Raw genomic sequence first — 17,011 nt, 5'->3', positions numbered from 1 at the left:
CTTTGCCCACATGTAGTCCGTTACGAGCATGGGATAGCTTGTACAGTTCCTATTCATAGTAAGTTGTTTTAATATTTTGACACAAACACATGCTGCTCTGATCTGTCTTATCTGTCTTATTTTATGTTCATATAAATGACGTTTAGCTGCACAGGGGCTAAATTAGCCTGCCCTGCCACTTCTCATTTATTTTTGTCACGTAGTGCTAATCTATCCACAGCTTTTGTCTCATTTTTATTTCCATCTATTTCTCGTGGCTGCCCGGAAAAAGGGGAAACATGAAGTGGAATTATCTCCAATGCATGTGACACACTATCATCAAACGTATTTAATAGGAAATTGTCCCAGCCCCGCCAGGAGATAGTGAGGGCACGGTTTGCTGTGAATTTTCGAACTTTGACACTCGCGCTTCCTGTTCCTTTCAGCTCTCTCTTTCTGCCTTTTGTCGGAACAGATTTCACACTGTGTGTGGGTAGCGTGCACAAAGTTATCCAGCAGACATTTATTGTGCCGTGTGATGCAGTTTTCATGACTTTTCTAATCTTTTGCAAAACTTCCACCTACCTGAGTTTGCAGTGTCTGCCACAGGTTCAGAGTGTGTGTGCGTGTGCATTGTTTAGCACATTGTCTAGAAGAGTAATGGACTGTGGTCCACAGGGAGTGTCAGAGGGAATCCCTGTGTGTGTGTTTTGATGCCTTTCTGAGATTTGGAATCTAGACTTTTTCTTGTCTCTCTTAAAGCATGACTCATTACTCTGGAGACTACACACACTGGCTTTTCTATATATCAGTACACACTGACACCAAGCCTTAAGTTGTGCTATGCTATCAACAAATCTCTAATTTGGTCTAGAGCTGCGCAGCATGAGGAAAATATGCGGTACGCGATAATGATATTAATTGTAGGGCTGGGTACCAAATTGAAAACTTTTTAGGCACCGACCAAAATTGCCTCCTTAATATCAAGGTATCGAAAAATGCCTCGTCATTTAATACCTTGTCTCACTTTGCCAGACCCTCCTCCAAAGCGCGCTGAAGGAGGGTCTGGCTAGTCCATATAGCATTCAGGGATGGGATGAAAACGTGCTCTGGTTTGATGGCATTTATTTAAACCAATCAGAATTGTCATGGGCGGTGCTAAACTCTGCACGGAGCCACTGCAAAATTGTCGTGCAACAGGAAACTCAGATTGGACAGATAGTCTAGCTAGCTGTCTGGATTTACCCTGCAGAGATCTGAGGAGCAGTTAACCATAGTCCTCGGAAATCCACCGAATTTAAAATTCCAACACAAAGGAAGCGGAATGTAACGGAAAAGACATGCATCCGACGGAATTTCCTGCAGCACCGGAGCAATCCCGGAAGTGGAACGCGAAGGATATAGACTACTTAATACCCAATTTCAATACCTAAGGAGTAAATCTGATCAGCATCAGTGAGCCAATAACCACGCAGCATGCTTCTACCAAGATTACAGATGCAGAAAAAAACTTTACTAGGGAAGTGTTCTCTAATGGCTCAGAACGGTACTAGAACTAATGCTTAAAGTTAAAAGGTTTCCTTATGATCTACCTTTTCAAGGAGTACGTGCCAAGGTTAGAATCTGTAGGGGAAATTGTTGACATTTAGAGACATGAGTTAATAGAAACCTTGAAAGTGCTTACTGTGTATCACGGCGCACTAAATAAGCATGTCAAATGTCAGGTCGCTCTGTGTTGGGGCCCAAGTAGGTTGTATTAATGTGACAAGCAAGCGAAACAGTATTTGTTGCACGTTGTAACTGTCTGGTTCATCGGCTCAAGCAGCGCTTAGCCTGAAGTGAACTTGGCCGAGAGCCTGTAGGACAGCACACCCACTCAAACACTCACACACACTCAGCGGGCCTCATAAAGCCTATCCCTCCTTATGTATTGTATGTATTGTATTGATAAAATGTTTTTCTTCCAGGAAACGATGCTTTCTGTCTGTCAGCAGTTTGTTGGATTTTTGTGGATGGAGGTTCAGGGATTCTCTGATTGTGTCGTTTGCAGATCAGGAGATTCAAGGCTCTTATATACTAGACGCATCCAAGGTGGCGCGTGCCATCGTGACGTCAAAATGACGTAATATCCTGCTGGCGCGCCCGATTTATAGCGCACAAGCAGAGTTCGCGCACGGCTCTTTTGTTTTTTTTCAGCGACAAAGCGGAAACAGGAGACCTGAACGAGTTCGCCGACAACGAGATGCGAGGATTCTGAGTGACTGCAACTCTCTCTCGTAAACTTGGGTTAAGATGAGCTCTTTTATGGTGAATGAAAGGCTTGATCCGACCAAGTAGGTCATCAAATCAAATCAAGGCATTGACGTCAATGCTGCTGTCACTTCTGCCGTTGTTTACCTTTTTCTTCTTCTTCTAGTCCGTAGAAAGAGCAACGTCGGTAGCCTTTGCTCATTAGCGCCACCGCTGTTCAGGAGAAGACTGCAACTAGTGTCGCGAGCACCAGCGCGGGTATAAATAGTCACGGCGATCCCACGACGTCCCATTTGCACGCGCCAGCTGGGCTGCGTCTAGTATATAAGAGCCTTAACACCTGGACCTGATTTTCCTCATGTCATGTGTAATCTCTGTCATCCCTCATCCAGGAACAGGAGTTCCTTCAGAAGCAGCAGCAGGATCTGGACAGCGATCTGAAAAAGATTATCCAGCAGCACAAACACGAGCTCGCCACTATCGAGAGGGACTGCCTGAACCACAAGCAGCAGCTGCTCCGAGGTAGGAATAAGAACTAGATGTCCAGTGACATTACATAAACACTGACCGAGGTATACAGAGACATTCAATACATAGAAACAGACGTAGGAAAAGGTTTACAAGCATCATATAGCATGATGTGTGCATTACATCAGAGGAAACATGAAAGAGCTAAGTAAGGGTAAGTCTCGCATTGCCAGACCGTCCTCCACAGCACTGCAGAGGAGTATTCCGGGATGGGAGAAAAACATGCTCTGGTTTATTGGCATTTCTTTAAACCAATCACAATCATCATGGGCGGCGCTAAGCGGCGGACGGAGCCACGGTGCCTCTGCAAAATAGCCTCGGGAAGGAACTTGTTTTGGTGGATCATGTGTACGTTCAAAGGTTGTTTTAGTCGTGCAACAGAAACCTCAGATTGGACAGATAGTCTAGCTAGCTGTCTGGATTTACCCTGCAGAGATCTGAGGAGCAGTTAACCATAGTCCTCCGTTTCCCTTCTAACACCTGAGGGTTTGACTAATACCTGCAGTGTTTCCTCTAGGATTTTTTTTTAGCAGTGGGGGCAGATCTGTCGGAACCCTCCCATCCCCCCCCCACCGCCAAATGTTTAACGTATTAAATAGAACTGACACTTCACTGCAACACAAACACATTTATTTATTCACCTCTATTCACACACAACAAGGCATATTTTCATTTCGTTTTGATTGAACTGTATTTTTGAGGAACTGTAGGTCTACAAAATGAATTTTACAATAAATTCTTCATAGGGAAACCAAAACCCAAAGTAGGCTATAGTATGAAACCATTCATAATGAAACTAATTGCATATTTGCCTCAGTGACAAAGTTGGCAGCCTTGCTGTGTGCATTTGATTTTTCTTGGCTTTTGGAAAAATAACTCCAAGGCTCGGTTATAGGGGAATTCAGAAAGAGGTGGCCCATTAATGCTGAGTAGCATAGGCTACATGCTGCTAGATGGTCCCCCTGTGGCCTGGACGGTCATTTTGACCGTTTTGAAATTTATGTGTGTAATAACTTTGCTAAATAAAAAAATACAATCCTGCTGGTACCTGACTTTTCTTCAAAGAGTCTGTATTTTCATTTAAAATAGTTTTAGGCTATATACATTACATAAAAGGCAAAGAAAATACAATCACTTTTACCTATTTCGGCCATTTTCGCAGTTTTGTTTTTAATCTTTTGCGTGGTTGAAGATGCGTCTTGGTTGCTTAGTAATAATCATAGTCTCTGTCAGAGAAACGTAACTAGCGGTCTCGAGTAACAAGTGTGGGCATTAAGGTGGTAGCCTAAGTGGGCAGAAGAGAGATAGAGAAAGAGGAAGCAGACGTGTTGTAGATGTAACCGGAGCAGAGTTAGTGGTTATTAATGTTATAACGTCGGCCCTGGAGGTAACGAGTCTCTGCTGGTTTTCTGATCACGGTCGGAAACGAAGCGATCAGGAGAGGTTAACACATTGAACATTTTAACAGCTGATTAACGTGCGCTTGTTGCCCCGTGTCCGCTGATGCGCTCATCTGTTGATATTTCCGAATGCCTTCCTACAGTTGCTTAATAAAAAAGGGCTTTCCACACAAACAAACGTAGCCTACATGTGTCATTAGTATGAGGGAAAAAAATGAGATTTTAGCTGTGTCGGGCTCAGACACAAATTTCGTAATGCCTGTCGGGTTCGGGCCGGCTCGGACAGAAAAATTCGGCCATTTGACCTGGAACAATCAAACTTGCTTCAGTAAATAGGACGGACCTTATGGACCACGCTTGGCAACGGGAGATATTTCTACAGTAGTCCGCTCAGCTCAGAGAACCCTTCAGCTCGGACACCTACGATCCAGAACGTTAACGTTATACTAGCAAGATTCTAAGTCAATATCGTGTACTGTTGACAATCAGTAAATACAATTCGACTGTAACGTAATGTTCAACAACAAGACAAGCTAGCTATCAGCCATGTCATTGTGCCCAAAATCAATATCAACAAATGGTAAGTGTACTGTCGGCCGTAGCCTGAAGTAGCGATCTGAACAGGGAACGGGATGAGAGATGATCGCTGTGAAACAAAGTAGGGCTGCACGATGTGAGGAAAATATGCGTTAACGTTGTTGAAGATAATGTAACGGTATTACTTGCGATAAATAAACCGATATTAAAGTATACTCAGTTCTGAATTTCTGCTTACTTTTCAGCGTTCTGCTAAAATACACCAAGCTGCTTGTTTAGCATTAGGAAATCATTTCAAAAAAAGTGACAGTTACATTTTAAAGTGCCGTTTTCTGCTGATATTTTCTTTCAACCAACACAAAAAATCACTGAGTGTCTTTCGCGATATGTTTATTGTGCCAATTGATATAAAATGATGACCTAAAAAAACTATATATTGTGCAGCCCTAAAACAAAGTCAGTTCAGACTTCAGAGAGGCTGTGTAGCTTCTTGCAGCTTGTGTGAGAGAGCACAAGGCACTAAAGGTGTGGGTGTGGGTGTATTCATAAGTGAAAGACAGAAGAGAGAATGAGCTATAAACCCCTCTCCAGGCAGGTTAACACAACCATTATTTTCAAATCCTTTTTGAGGGGTAGCAGAAGGTCTAATTTTGTAGCGCTGAACATAACAATTTAATTTCTAATGGGTGGCATTAGCAGAAAACAGCCTGAAATACTCTCAGCACCACCAACAGTGACCCTGCGGCCCCTTCTGACTGGTCTGCAGAGCAGCAGCCTGTTAGCAGTTAGCACTGCCTGGGACTTAATCCCATGCTTAACGTGCCAGGAGCTGCACAAACAACACTACTCAGAAAAGCTCGCTGAACCAAGTCACGGGAGGGTGTTACTGTGTTTTAGGAGCTCGGAAAGGGCTTTCACTGGGGATAGGAGTTGTGCGATAGTTCATAAGCTTATAAGCTGAAACCTCATTAGTAAAGTTGATGTTGGTTGACTCAAGCAGTCAGCTGTCTAAGGCCGCGTTCAAGACCGCCTGCGTCGGCCGTCCGACAGTCCAAGAAATACGCAGGTCTTTCCATTCATTTTGAATGAGGGTAGTGTGTTTGGGCTGTGGCGGGGGTTTCCGCAGGGGGAACACTCAAAAAACGCACCGGGTCTGGGGTGAAAAGTTGAGACCGACTCAACTTTTGGGGATACGCAACCTCACATCATGCTGCGCTGGCCAATCATGTAACCGGAGATAAGACCTGTCAGGGGGGTTTTTATACTGTGGTTTGAGGCGCTGCGAGAGTCTCGTAAAGTAAACGGGGAAACATCGCTGCCACGAGAGAGTTTTAAAACACTAGTAGGGTAAAGAAATGTAACACAAGCTCTGAACTTCCGGGAGTTTGTGTAATAGCTTAATGTTTCCTCTAACAACAAAGCACTCGCTATGTCTCGCTCGTCTCTTTTCTTTCTCTCTCTCCTGTGAAATAAAGCTGCCTTCAGGTGCATTCGGAAACGTCGAAATCTGGAAGCGAGCTGACGGAAAACAGTAATTGTGAAACATAAAGTCTACTTGTGCTTTGCTGGGGGGGGGGGTTAAGAACACAACAGGACGTCCAACAAATGTGCCCTTTCATTGGACACACACCGCGCCGAAAAGTCGCCAGATCACTTTCTTTGGAGCGAATTCCCCGTAATGAGGTGACTTCAGCCCACAGCTGCTGCTGCTGTTGCGTGCAGACCATTGAATAATACAGAATGGCCTTAAATGGAGGCATAATTTCCTTCCGATAAGCCTTTGAAGGGTTCTTCTGTGTCATCATTTGTTTTGTCTGCAAACAGCACGGGAGGCTGCCATGTGGGAGCTGGAAGAGCGCCATCTGCAGGAGAAACACCAGCTGTTCAAACAGCAGCTCAAGGACCAGTACTTCATGCAGAGACATCAGCTGCTCAAGAGACACGAGAAGGTACAGGCTGGATTGGGGGACTCGGCCTTGTTGTAGCTCTTTTACATGCTTAAATCTTCTTTGAATCCGCGACCGCACCAATCCGTCCATGTTCAAATCGCATGTCAGAGCTCCCCTTTTTAGAGCTGCTTTTAGTGTTTGATTAATGTGTGGATTTTAGTGTGCGGATTTTCGTCGTATGTGTATTTCCTTTGTAAAAACTCTGTAAAGTGTTGCAAAAAGCGTTATATAAATAAACTGCATTATTAGTATTTCTCCGACCTCAGAATTACCCACAGCAGTTTTGATTTTGTCAACGTTTCAGCATTAAAAAGTACAGTTTGAAACCGTTGCTGTGGAAGCGCCCTCCATGTTCTCTGTGTGCTGCTGTGTGCCCTGTGCAGGAGATGGAGCAGATGCAGCGCTACAACCAGCGTCTGATCGAGGAGATGAAGAACAAGCAGACCCAGGAGAGAACCAGACTGCCCAAGATTCAGCGCAGCGAGGCCAAGACCCGCATGGCCATGTTCAAGAAGAGCCTTCGCATCACCGCCGCTGTCATCACCCCCGAGCAGGAGAGGGAGAAAGTCAAGCAGGTGACCAGCAAGATGGAATGAAATTTCCGTTTTTGTTTTTATATTCGACGGAAAGCCAAACAAAACACAGTGACAAAACACAAGTTCCTTACAATAATAATAACAATAAGCCTATGTATACCATAATAATGAAGCCTAATCACGTCTCTCTTTTCCAGTTTGCAGCCCAGGAAGAGAAGAGGCAAAAGAACGAGAGGCTCCATCAGCATCAGAAACATGAAAACCAGATGAGAGACCTGCAGCTGCAGTGTGACGCCAACATCCGAGAGCTGCAGCAGATGCAGGTAGAGATATAAGAAAGCACGGCACTTCATAAAATAAAATTCATAATTTAAATGCGTTTCGTGAACAAGTATTATCCTCTGTTTACATGCAGTCTTGTTTAACTCCCACCTCACCATCCCAGCCAAAAAGACACAGTTGTGTGGCCAGGTTGGCTCAGTTGGTAGAGCAGGCGCACATATATAGAGGTTTATTCCTCGACGCAGAAGGTCCAGGGTTCGAGTCCGACCTGTGACGATTTCCTGCATGTCTTCCCCCTCTCTCCCCCCTTTCATATCTAGCTGTCCCATCCATTAAAGGCGGAAATGCCCAAAAAATTCATCTTAAAAAAAGAAAGAAAAAAAGACACAGTGGCATGTAAAAACCAGAAACTGTATAAAAATAAGAATATATTCCATATACGGGCGCTGCCATCTTGTAATATTGGAGTCATAAAATAAGCAGCATGATCAGGCGGTATCAAAGTCCCGCCCATACCACCCGCTCAAACCAATCGCGAGTCAAATCACAGCTGTCGATCAGAACATGAACACTCTCACTGTGGCATGTGCAGCAGAGCTATACAGGATATAACCAAGGCACTTAATCAGTCTGCTGGCTCCATGCAGAGAAGCACCAGGCTCTGTGTTTTAGAATAATACTTCTGTCTTAAATTAGATTCCATTGATCCTGTTTTTCTCTAATTGTACAAACACAATGGATGCTGGTGGTAATGGGGGTCAGACCAGACATTTGAAATATTTTAGCTTTAAGTACAGGTAAATTAAATCAGACTAAAACGCAGGTTGACCTGATTCAAGGGGATTGGACTCTTGAGGTATTGTCAGACTATGTTTATCGAAGGAGAGCAAAGATGTTTCACCCGTTTTTATAGTATTAAATTACAAAAAATAAAAATAAAAAATGAACACTTGAACAACCATCAGTGTGATAAGAGCTACATAAAATGTATTTGACGTGTATGTTTTCGTTTGGCCCATGTCCTATCTGCTAAACAGTGAGGGGTGGGATTTATGACCTATACTGCAGCCAGCCACCAGGTGGCCATCAAGAAGCTTTCTCTTCACTCACCCAGTCTCTGCATCAACCCCTGGTAAAACCCCTCCGTTTTCATCCCATACTTTCCTGTGCGTGTTTTCAGAACGAGAAGTGCCACCTGCTCATCGAACACGAGACCCAGAAGCTGAAGGAGTTGGACGAGGAGCACAGCCAGGAGCTGAAGGAGTGGAGGGAGAAACTACGGCCCAGGAAGAAGGTAGAGGAAATCCAACACCTGGCTGCTGTTCAGCCTGCAGTGTACTCGTACAAAAACATTACTCCTCCACCTGTCCGGTGTCCCTGTATATGTTGTAAAGACACTTTCAGAGTCATGGGAATAACGACAGACACATTTTAGCTGGTCTTATTATTCTACGTTCTGATACAAACTGAATACGTTGCCATGTTGATAATGAAATAAGGCATGAAGCTCGTATAATATTTTGTAGTTTGATTTCACACCAGCCCCCAAACCAACCGGACTGTCCGACCAAACACTCGGGGGTTTGTTAAAAACGGACCAAACCGCTCAGGTGTGAAAGCACCCTCAGTCTTGTTTACTCTGGTTTCTGCACGGTGTGGTACTATGATTGCGAAACGTTAAAAGCCAACTTTCTTTTTTCCCGCCTTCTATCACTGTGATGGCTCGTTTTGTATGTCAGTGCAGCAGGCGTCTACATCCAGGTGCTGTCATTGGTCTGCTTGGCAGACACATTTGCAAGCATGTAATTGTGATTTTACTTTAGGAGTATCAAGAGAATCAACACACCATTTTACACTCATGCAGTCCTCTTTCATAAATGCAACAGACAGATGTTTGACCTCCTGAGACTTTCCGGGGGCTTTCACACCTACTTTGTGTGGTCCGGACTTTTGGACGTTTCAGTTTGATCCGAATGAAAATTATAGGTGTGTGAAACCTCCCCCGTATATTGTCGTTTCTCTTCCACATCGTGGATCTAAGAGAGGAAGCACCAAAATGTGGTCCAACCAAAAATGGAAGTCTCTGTCCAGATCAAGCTGAACCATGGTCCGGTTCATTTCTAGTGTGAAAGCTTTTTTTCTTTTTCTTCTTCTTCTATTTTTGGAGGGGATGGTTCGGACCAAATACAGGAAGTTCTGGCAGGCTATCTTTGTGTAAGAAGACCGGGACTTGTTAATTGGTAGTAAATGTACAGTGTAGGTTTTCAGTTTGTCTCTGAGTAACGCTGCAGCTCCTCAACCCCCAGGATCCTTCACAAGCTTACAGCTCTGGTCGAAGCTAAAAGCTCCAAACCTATGCCGACAGAAAAGGCTGAGAGTAAACATGAGGCCGTTCATGAGGACTCGGCACCTTCACTAAAGCCGCTTTCCGACCAAGTAGTTACAGGAACGTAGTTATAGTAAAGGTCCACTTCTAAGCAGATCTACTAGCTACTCTCCCCCAAAAAGACGGCAAAAAGACAGTTAATCTTATGACGGACATGTGTTGTGATATTTACACAAACGATCCGTCAACGGCGAAATAAAAGCCTCTTATTTACGAGAGCAGTCTGAGAGACCTCCAGCTTACAGCGGGGTCTCCGAGCATGACTGACCGAGCGATGAGCTAGCGGCCGGGGCAGGCGCCTGCTGGCTGTCGCCTCACCTCATGGAGCTTTTCAAATTTTCAATTCGGCATCGATTTGCGCAAGACTGCCTATATATTCGAAATCTAAACAGTTCATTTCTCGCCTAAAACGTTGCCAGAAGGGAATTCAGTGATGAATAAGATGGTGAAAACTGTTAAAATTGACCCGTTGTTGGTCTGTCTGTACCGGAAACCCGACCCTCGTTGACCTAGGTCCCTATGCTGAAAAGGGAACAGCGAAAAGACCCTGCCCTGAAGTAGGAGCTGAACGAGTTACAGGAACTGCGGCCAGAGGAACTTAAAAATCCCCAAATTGGTCCAGTCGGAACACGAGGAGAAAAAAAAGGGTTCTAGGAATGTTATGTTCTAGGAACTGCAAAAATCCCTCCGGTCGGAAAGGGGCTTAAGTCTCGCCTTTGGTCAGAATGAGACCCCTGTGGCTGAGGACAAATTGCAGATCATGGGAATATTGGCAACTGTGCGAGAAAGGTAGCCTTCTGTGGACAACGGTCAGAGGAATAACTCAAGAACTCAAGAACAAATCAATGGTAACACTTTACTTGAAGGTATCTACATAAGAGTGACATGACACTGTCATGAACACATGAACCCTAACTCTAACCCTAACTTGTCATGCCAAAAACGGAATGACACTTACTGAAAGAAGCGTTATGTCATAAACTTTTATGACTTGTTTATGTTTATGACACGTTCATGACCGTGTCATGTCACTCTTATGTAGATACCTTCAAGTAAAGTGTAACCGAACAAATGAATGTAAAAGAGGCAGCGCAGTAATTCAGAGCTAGATAAATGTAATCCCTGCTCGAAGTAAAGTTCCCATGTCTTGCTTCTCAATAACTCAACAAAATAAAAACAGAGGACCCAGGTTAAAACACTGCTGTCTAAATTCCATTTTATTTTTTTTATTTTTTTAAAAGAAGCTTTTGCTAAATGATCCTATCCTCCAACATGTGTTTGTGTGCCCCGCAGGCCCTGGAGGAGGAGTTTGCCAGGAAGCTGCAGGAACAGGAAGTGTTCTTCAAGATGAGCGGAGAGTCCGAGTGCCTCAACCCCTCCAGCCAGAGCCGCATCTCCAAGTTCTACCCGATCCCCAGCGTCCACTCCACTGGTTTCTAGTTGAAACCTACGTACACACGCACAGACATTACACACACTTGACATATACACAGTGCACACGGGACATTAGGACACACACACACACACACACACACGCACACACACACCGACAGTGACGACCGAGCCTGTGCTGCCTTGCTCTCATCCTCTGAGAACTGTTGGAGGGTGTACGAAGCATTTCCGTTTCTGGACCATGTTCCTCAGTCTGCAGCTCTGCTCTGCAGACGCCCTCATTTTTGCTCATTTTATCATATTTCCACACCGTTGCAGGTGTTTCGAAGGAGAACTATGAAGGAGATTTTTAGATTCGGTGTTTCGGCCCTCACCACAAAACCATTAAAGTGAAGTATCTCTCTTTGCCCAACCTTCTTTTTGTGATTTGAATTGTTTTTTTATAAAGAATCCAGTGCCTGTAGAATTTGATCTGTTTGGCTTTTAAATCCAAGCAATTTTTGTGAAGTATTTGCTGCTCAGTTTTTCTCTCATTTAGACATTTGCACTAAAGGAGGAAATAGCATCGTTACACCACTTAAAAATGCCGTTGATGGTTTCATTTGGTTAGATATGAAATAGCAGCCTTATTGTTTATAGTTGATCGTACAGTAGAATGTATTTCTGATGAAGGAGACGGAGCACACTTCTAATATCACTCGTGTTGAAGGAATGGTGATACAGTATAGTTTGTATTAAATTGCATAACTCTGTGTTAGAATTGTAGCGTGTGATGGATAAGAGGTTAAATAATGCATGATTTCAGGAACTCAGCAGAAATGATTCCTTCTTTCAGGGTTTTTTTCTTCAGAATGCCTTCCTTGCGTTGCATACGGTAGAGATGGTGTTTCCGTACAGAGACAAAGGGTCACCGTTGATTGGACACTAAGGAATTCACAACGGTGACAGAAACAAAAGACTGTCCAACAAGCATTGGTGTAGCCGTTTTTTGGACCGGGGTTTTATTTTTTTTAGGTAACACCACTTTATTATTGTCGAGCAAGAAACGATCTATAGGAGAGGTATTCAGGGATGAATAAAGAATGCAATTTTTCATTGATGATGATTCTGGAAATGATATAACCTTTTTGTAAGTTTCTAGATCCAGTGTCAGGGGAAACTGAAGAAGCAAATTCAACCTACAAGCAGCTTCCAGTCCATTTAAACAAACAATAACTGAATCTGCAGTGACACCTGATGATGCATCCTTTGTATTTGCTTTGGTTTTTCTTCACATGCCTCCTCGTTTGCTACCAGGTGTATCGTGGATGGGCCTGCGTGGCGTTTCTTCTTTTAAATGAAATACTGATTTGTTGTCGTGCTAGCTAATAGCCTTAATACTTGAGAACAGCTGTATCTATATACTGTCTACCCGATATCTTTAAATATTTTGTTCAGACTCTAGGTGTTGTGCCAGTTTACCAACTTAAATGTTTTGATGACCGTGTGAAGCAAATGAACTATTTCCCAATGATTGCATCTGTATTCAAAGAAAGAAACGGAACATGAGCTCTTAGCATTTAGTTTTATGTGGGCTGATGTATTGTCAATGATGTCAAAGCTATCTGGTATTTGATGCAGTTGTAAAAAAAACAAGATGGATTTGACTGGTTTAGGCCATCTTGACTCGTGATTGGTTCATTTTATCATCTCATTTTCTTTGATTGGCTATTGAGAGTTACGGTTAGTCAAAGGTATTTAATAACTGAACTTTTATGTAAAAAAATTGCAATGGAGTGCTGTGCACATTTTACAAAACTTTCTCAGCTAGCTATTTATATAAAAAAAAAAAACACTGCAGCGCCCGTACTAGAGCTCATTTACTCAGTGGAGGTTTGCAGCGTACAGAAATAGAATTCCAAAGTCCAATCTGTTAGTTCTTGTTCTGTTGGTCAGTTAGATTCTACAAAAATTTAAAAAAGCAAATTGATTCAATTCTGAATGTTGACTGATAACAATTATATCCATATCAAAATCATTATGCATTTTTCAAAATAAATGTATAGTTGTTAGAATACCTGTGTAATGTAGATTTTCATTTTGCTGTAAATAAACTTCTGTCCTACAGTTGTTTTAGTCTTTTTACCAAGTAATACACTTGTAATTATGTGACAGTGATGAAAAGGTTAAAGCTTCCATAAACAATTGTATAATAAAAAAAAACATCTTAGTTATAAAAGTTATAAAACATGCTCTAATTTGAAAATGCCCACAAGAATAAAAAAGAAAAAAAAGAGTCCCCCAGTTCGTTTTCAGCACTGACCTAATGTAGGGCCCTATGGAATCTGGCTTATAGTTTATTTAAATTCTCAATTTTGCGATTCCATCCTGGATTCTGTTATCACAGAAACTATGTGGCTCTACATTAATGCTGCCATCAATCTATGACTGGCCCCGGCCGGGCCCTCTTCGTAAAAAGACGCTTGCCACCAGGCTAAAGAACTATCACTGGGGGAAACCCTGTAAGAGAACTCTTCATTCAATCCCACAAAGTAAAAGATATCACCCCTCTGAATTCCACCCCCAAATACAGTGTAACAAATAAGCTCATTGAAAGCTATACATAATCCCTGATTCACAAAGACAATTTAGCACGGTAGGTATTCAGAAATATAAAAATACAATCACAAATCATTCCTAAAAACAGATACAGATATCTTTTTAGTACATTCACCACAGTTATACAAACCAAACTCCGCCTAAAACGGGATTTCACTTAAAGTTCCATATATTCAGTAACTTGACTCTTATACACCAACGCCTCTCCTCCTCCTCCGTTTAGTCAGCAGAGAGAATTCTCCTGAAAAACAACACACAGTTTGATTAAAGTGTTGCGTAATGCGACCTGCTTTGATCATTGGGTTCTACGGAAGCTGATTAGGGCCACATGCAGGGTCCAAAATTAGCACCATCAACCAGCCAAATGTTGGTAAAATATGCAAGTGGCTGGTGGATTAGCTTCACTCACCAAGAAAACAATGGCAATCTATTGAGTGGCTGGTAAAATGTGAACGTTCACTAGCCAATTTGGCTCGTGGACAAAAAAGTAAATTTTGGACCCTGGCCACGTGAAAAATATATTTGAGTTCTGACTTGAAACGAGATTAAAGTGAGAATTCTGAGTTTAATGTCAGAATTCTCACTTCAATATCGCAATTCTGTCTTTAAACTCAGGGCACTTTCACGCCTGTAGTTCCGTGGACTTGGTGAGATTCAGGGGTGAAGTATCAACATTGTTGCATTTTTCATTTAGTTTGGTTTGCGTTCACACTGCAAAAAACAAACACTGTAAACGCATGTCACGCGATCGAGACGGTTGCTTGTTTATTGGACAGAATATCCGAAATTCGGCGACGCTTCTGCTCTCACAAATAATGGAGCAACACCAAATGTATAACGACTCGGATTTTTGTGGTTCTGCTTCAGTGTTTCTAATATTTTGGAAGGCGGAGAACAATGAGCGGCTGACAGACAGCGAGGGAAGGAGAGAGATGATGATGTCACACCAGCGATGTGTGCTCAGAACAGCTTATGGATCTGAAAGTTATCATCCCTTAAAGGAACACGCCGACTTATTGGGACTTTAGCTTATTCACGGTAACCCCCAGAGTTAGATAAGTCCATACACACACTTCTCATCTCCGTGTGTGTCGTAACTCTGTCTGACGCCCCCACCGCTAGCCTAGCTTAGCACAGATCCTGTTATATAGTTCCCAGTATGTATACGGTTAGAAGACGGCTGTGTCTCATGTGACCTTGTTATTTGTACTTGCTGTGGCTATACAAATCACAACATGTAAACAGGAAAATGTTGGTGTTATTTTGTCGCTTATTGGGAGCAGTAGGCTAGATGGAACCGGTTACCTCCAGGATCTGTGCTAGGCTACGCTAGAGGTGGGTGCGTCAGACAGAGTTACGACACGCACGGAGATGAGAAGGGTACGTATGGACTTATCTAACTCTGGGGGATACGGTGAATAAGCTAAAGTCCCGATTAGTCGCCGTGTTCCTTTTAAAGCATATATAAGTCCATAAATTGTGTGCAAGGTTGAAATTGAAATGCAGGCTAGTAAATGCTCTGTTTTTGGTTCACTTCCTGTATTTGGGTCTGATCGGTTCTCACCTAAATGGAACTGAACTCTAGTTCACTTGGAAGTGAACCGAGACCCCCGTTTTCAAGTGGACCAGAGTTTGTTTGTTTGGTCCACTTGAGTTTAAATGAGCTTTCACACCAGCCCAAACCAACCGGACTTTGTGACCAAATGCTCCAGGGTTCCTTTTAAAACGGACCCAACCAGGTAGGTGGGAAAGCAACGTCAGAAGTCAAATACATGTTTTTCACGTGGCCCTAATCCTCTTCCGTAGGTCCTGCTTGTTCTGCCACATTAATTCAAACATTCAAAAACCATTATTAGCAAATATCTGCAGCAGGGCCCCTTTTATTTATATTTTTATTTATGTCTGTAAATACTTAACATTTTTATTTATGTCTTATTGTAGATGTTACTTAGTTACTGTATACACTTATTGACTTGCTCTTTTCTTACTCTTATTTTACCTTGAATGTGACTGTGAACAACTGCAACTAAATCATTTCCCTGAGGGATTAATAAAGTATTCTGATTCTGATCCTGATTCTGATTCTTCAAATAGACTAATCCAGGCTGGATTAAAGTGTTCCAGTTGTATTTGTAAAACAGGGTCAACGGCACAATGAAATGTATTTGGCAAGACAATGAGTCAGCACAGAAATACTGTAAATGTCATAATTAAATTGCCAATAGTTCCACAGCAGTCAGTTTTAGTCAGAATTTATCTCCATTGCTCATATCATCTAAAACTACATCTGAATTGATCTATTATCACTGTACACATTTCTTTTATTGTTTAACCTAGTTATGTATTTCAAAATTGAATTGTGATAATTACGCCAACAGATCTCAATGATATCGCCAAAACCTTATATTCTGATCTAAAACCACAATCACTAAACACTTTTCTATTAGTGGTCCAGCTGTGATGAATGTACCTACACTTTTTAAATTTAAATGTTACATTTGGAGCCAGATTAAAACAATTGAAAAATTGTGTCAAATCATCAACCATCAAACCAAGGTGACAACGTGACCTCAATCACCTTTGTGTCCTTGGGGTCCTTCTAGCCCAGGTAGCCCTTGTTCACCTGGGTCACACAGACAGAGTAGATTACTTTCACATCTGGGATGCTCATTAATAACCTATAGCTGAAGTCATTTAGTAATATACATAAACTGTCACTATATACTGATATGGGAGTAAAAGCCATCAAAGGATTCTTTACATGAACCTCCTATTTTTTTTCAGCAGTTTCAAACTCTCTGATATAACAGAAAAAAGCAAATAGCACACTCAAATAATCCATCAATCTGAAGCATTGCAACTACGATGAAAACGGTTATTAACGGTACAATCTGACACATCCCGCGTCAGCCATTAGTTTTCATTTTCTAGTGAATGTTTGCCCCTGCCCTAATGTGTTCTACCTCCCCCCCTCCCCAAAAATAGTGATCGAGCGATTTTCCGCAGGCTGGTGCGGCGGGGGGAGTGTCAATATATCGGCCTGTTGTGTTCAGAAACACATTTCGGTGAGCTATTTTCATAAAATAAGAGATCGTATTCCAAAAGAGCCGCCATTACGGTCTATTTTGAAATCTGGGAACAGACAGCCCAACGTGAAGCGTTCGTCCAATCAGG

The 17,011-nt window shown here is 42.5% G+C and overlaps 2 protein-coding genes across 4 annotated transcripts in view; one reads left to right on the top strand and one right to left on the bottom strand.

The window, feature by feature from the left end:
- slkb (STE20-like kinase b) overlaps positions 1 to 13,192 on the top strand; it is a 33,439-nt gene extending 20,247 nt beyond the window's left edge. Inside the window, exons 13-18 of the mRNA XM_039794278.1 lie at positions 2,622 to 2,751; positions 6,519 to 6,643; positions 7,027 to 7,218; positions 7,377 to 7,502; positions 8,642 to 8,755; positions 11,141 to 13,192. Of these exons, the coding sequence (XP_039650212.1) occupies positions 2,622 to 2,751; positions 6,519 to 6,643; positions 7,027 to 7,218; positions 7,377 to 7,502; positions 8,642 to 8,755; positions 11,141 to 11,287 (834 nt within the window). The 3' untranslated portion in view covers positions 11,288 to 13,192. The remainder of the gene's footprint in view (positions 1 to 2,621; positions 2,752 to 6,518; positions 6,644 to 7,026; positions 7,219 to 7,376; positions 7,503 to 8,641; positions 8,756 to 11,140) is intronic.
- LOC120555512 (collagen alpha-1(XVII) chain-like) overlaps positions 12,792 to 17,011 on the bottom strand; it is a 36,042-nt gene continuing 31,822 nt past the window's right edge. For 2 of the 3 annotated variants that reach the window (XM_039794251.1, XM_039794266.1), the window contains 2 exons: positions 16,416 to 16,460; positions 12,792 to 14,078 (listed from right to left, as the gene is read on the bottom strand). In XM_039794251.1, coding sequence (XP_039650185.1) covers positions 14,026 to 14,078; positions 16,416 to 16,460 — 98 coding nt within the window. In that variant the 3' untranslated portion in view covers positions 12,792 to 14,025. The remainder of the gene's footprint in view (positions 14,079 to 16,415; positions 16,461 to 17,011) is intronic. The other variant, XM_039794261.1, reaches the window with a different exon arrangement.

Source organism: Perca fluviatilis, chromosome 1, assembly GCF_010015445.1.
Source record: "Perca fluviatilis chromosome 1, GENO_Pfluv_1.0, whole genome shotgun sequence".
NCBI classification, from domain to species: Eukaryota; Metazoa; Chordata; class Actinopteri; order Perciformes; family Percidae; genus Perca; species Perca fluviatilis.
Note: the sequence above shows the minus strand (reverse complement) of the source record. Positions and strands in the feature narration are given on the sequence as shown.